Raw genomic sequence first — 1,581 nt, 5'->3', positions numbered from 1 at the left:
TAACGTTTCAACATAGATTACACATGTTTCAAATGAAATGTGTTTAATATTTTGTTTAGACAACTGAAGTATCAAGGATGATATCAATAAATGGGGGTATAAAAAGAAATTATCACAGTACCTGCCCATCTGTTCAGCAATACTCATAAATCTATGAGAGAATATTGATAGTTGTATAGCATCTAATTCTTCTCCTACTGTTTTCACTGTACCACTACCAATCTAGATGAAAAAAGCAATTGTTATGGACATGAAGGGTCAGGTGACATAAAACACTAAACTGGACTAAACTTCCACTAACCCCATCATATAGTAGGGTAGATATAAAACGTTTTAGGCAACCATTCAACTTATCCCCTATCCAAGTCCTATACCTTAACTCTATATTACCATTATCTCATAAACCAAACCAGTTGCCTTGAGTAGGATATATTTTCATTTTATTATATTTTCTTTATTACTATTAAAATAATCAAATTTCTAGTCACTGTAAATAAACCACGGAACCTTACCTTAATATTAATATCACCAGTAGTAGTAACAGTAAATAAACCAAGTGACCTTACCTTAATATTAATATCACCAGTAGTAGTAACAGTAAATAACCCACGGAACCTTACCTTAATATTAATATCACCAGTAGTAGTAACAGTAAATAAACCAAGGAACCTTACCTTAATATCAATGTCACCAGTAGAAGTAACAGTAAATAAACCAAGGAACCTTACCTTAATATTAATATCACCAGTAGTAGTAACAGTAAATAAACCAAGGAACCTTACCTTAATATTAATATCACCAGTAGTAGTAACAGTAAATAAACCAAGGAACCTTACCTTAATATCAATATCACCAGTAGAAGTAATGGTAAATAAACCAAGGAACCTTACCTTAATATTAATATCACCAGTAGTAGTAACAGTAAATAAACCAAGGAACCTTACCTTAATATCAATGTCACCAGTAGAAGTAACAGTAAATAAACCAAGGAACCTTACCTTAATATTAATATCACCAGTAGTAGTAACAGTAAATAAACCAAGGAACCTTACCTTAATATTAATATCACCAGTAGTAGTAACAGTAAATAAACCAAGGAACCTTACCTTAATATTAATATCACCAGTAGAAGTAACAGTAAATAAACCAAGGAACCTTACCTTAATAATAATATCACCAGTAGTAGTAACAGTAAATAAACCAAGGAACCTTACCTTAATATGAATATCACCAGTAGTAGTAACAGTAAATAAACCAAGGAACCTTACCTTAATATTAATATCACCAGTAGTAGTAACAGTAAATAAACCAAGGAACCTTACCTTAATATTAATATCACCAGTAGTAGTAACAGTAAATAAACCAAGGAACCTTACCTTAATATTAATATCACCAGTAGAAGTAATGGTAAATAAACCAAGGAACCTTACCTTAATATTAATATCACCAATAGAAGTAATGGTAAATAAACCTAGGAACCTTACCTTAATATTAATATCACCAGTAGTAGTAACAGTAAATAAACCAAGGAACCTTACCTTAATAGTAATATCACCAGTAGAAGTAATGGTGGCTATACCA

The 1,581-nt window shown here is 30.9% G+C and overlaps 1 protein-coding gene across 1 annotated transcript; it reads right to left on the bottom strand.

Moving 5' to 3' along the window:
* Positions 1-121: 121 nt before the first annotated feature.
* LOTGIDRAFT_176952 (hypothetical protein) lies at positions 122-1,538 on the bottom strand (the record flags this gene model as incomplete). Its single annotated transcript, XM_009067368.1, has 2 exons — positions 122-222; positions 513-1,538. Coding segments are annotated over 2 exons (1,127 nt in total), but the record flags the coding sequence as incomplete, so codon positions are not given.
* Between the last annotated feature and the right edge of the window lie 43 nt (positions 1,539-1,581).

Source organism: Lottia gigantea (genome assembly GCF_000327385.1).
Source record: "Lottia gigantea unplaced genomic scaffold LOTGIsca_8167, whole genome shotgun sequence".
Taxonomy (NCBI): domain Eukaryota; kingdom Metazoa; phylum Mollusca; class Gastropoda; family Lottiidae; genus Lottia; species Lottia gigantea.
Note: the sequence above shows the minus strand (reverse complement) of the source record. Positions and strands in the feature narration are given on the sequence as shown.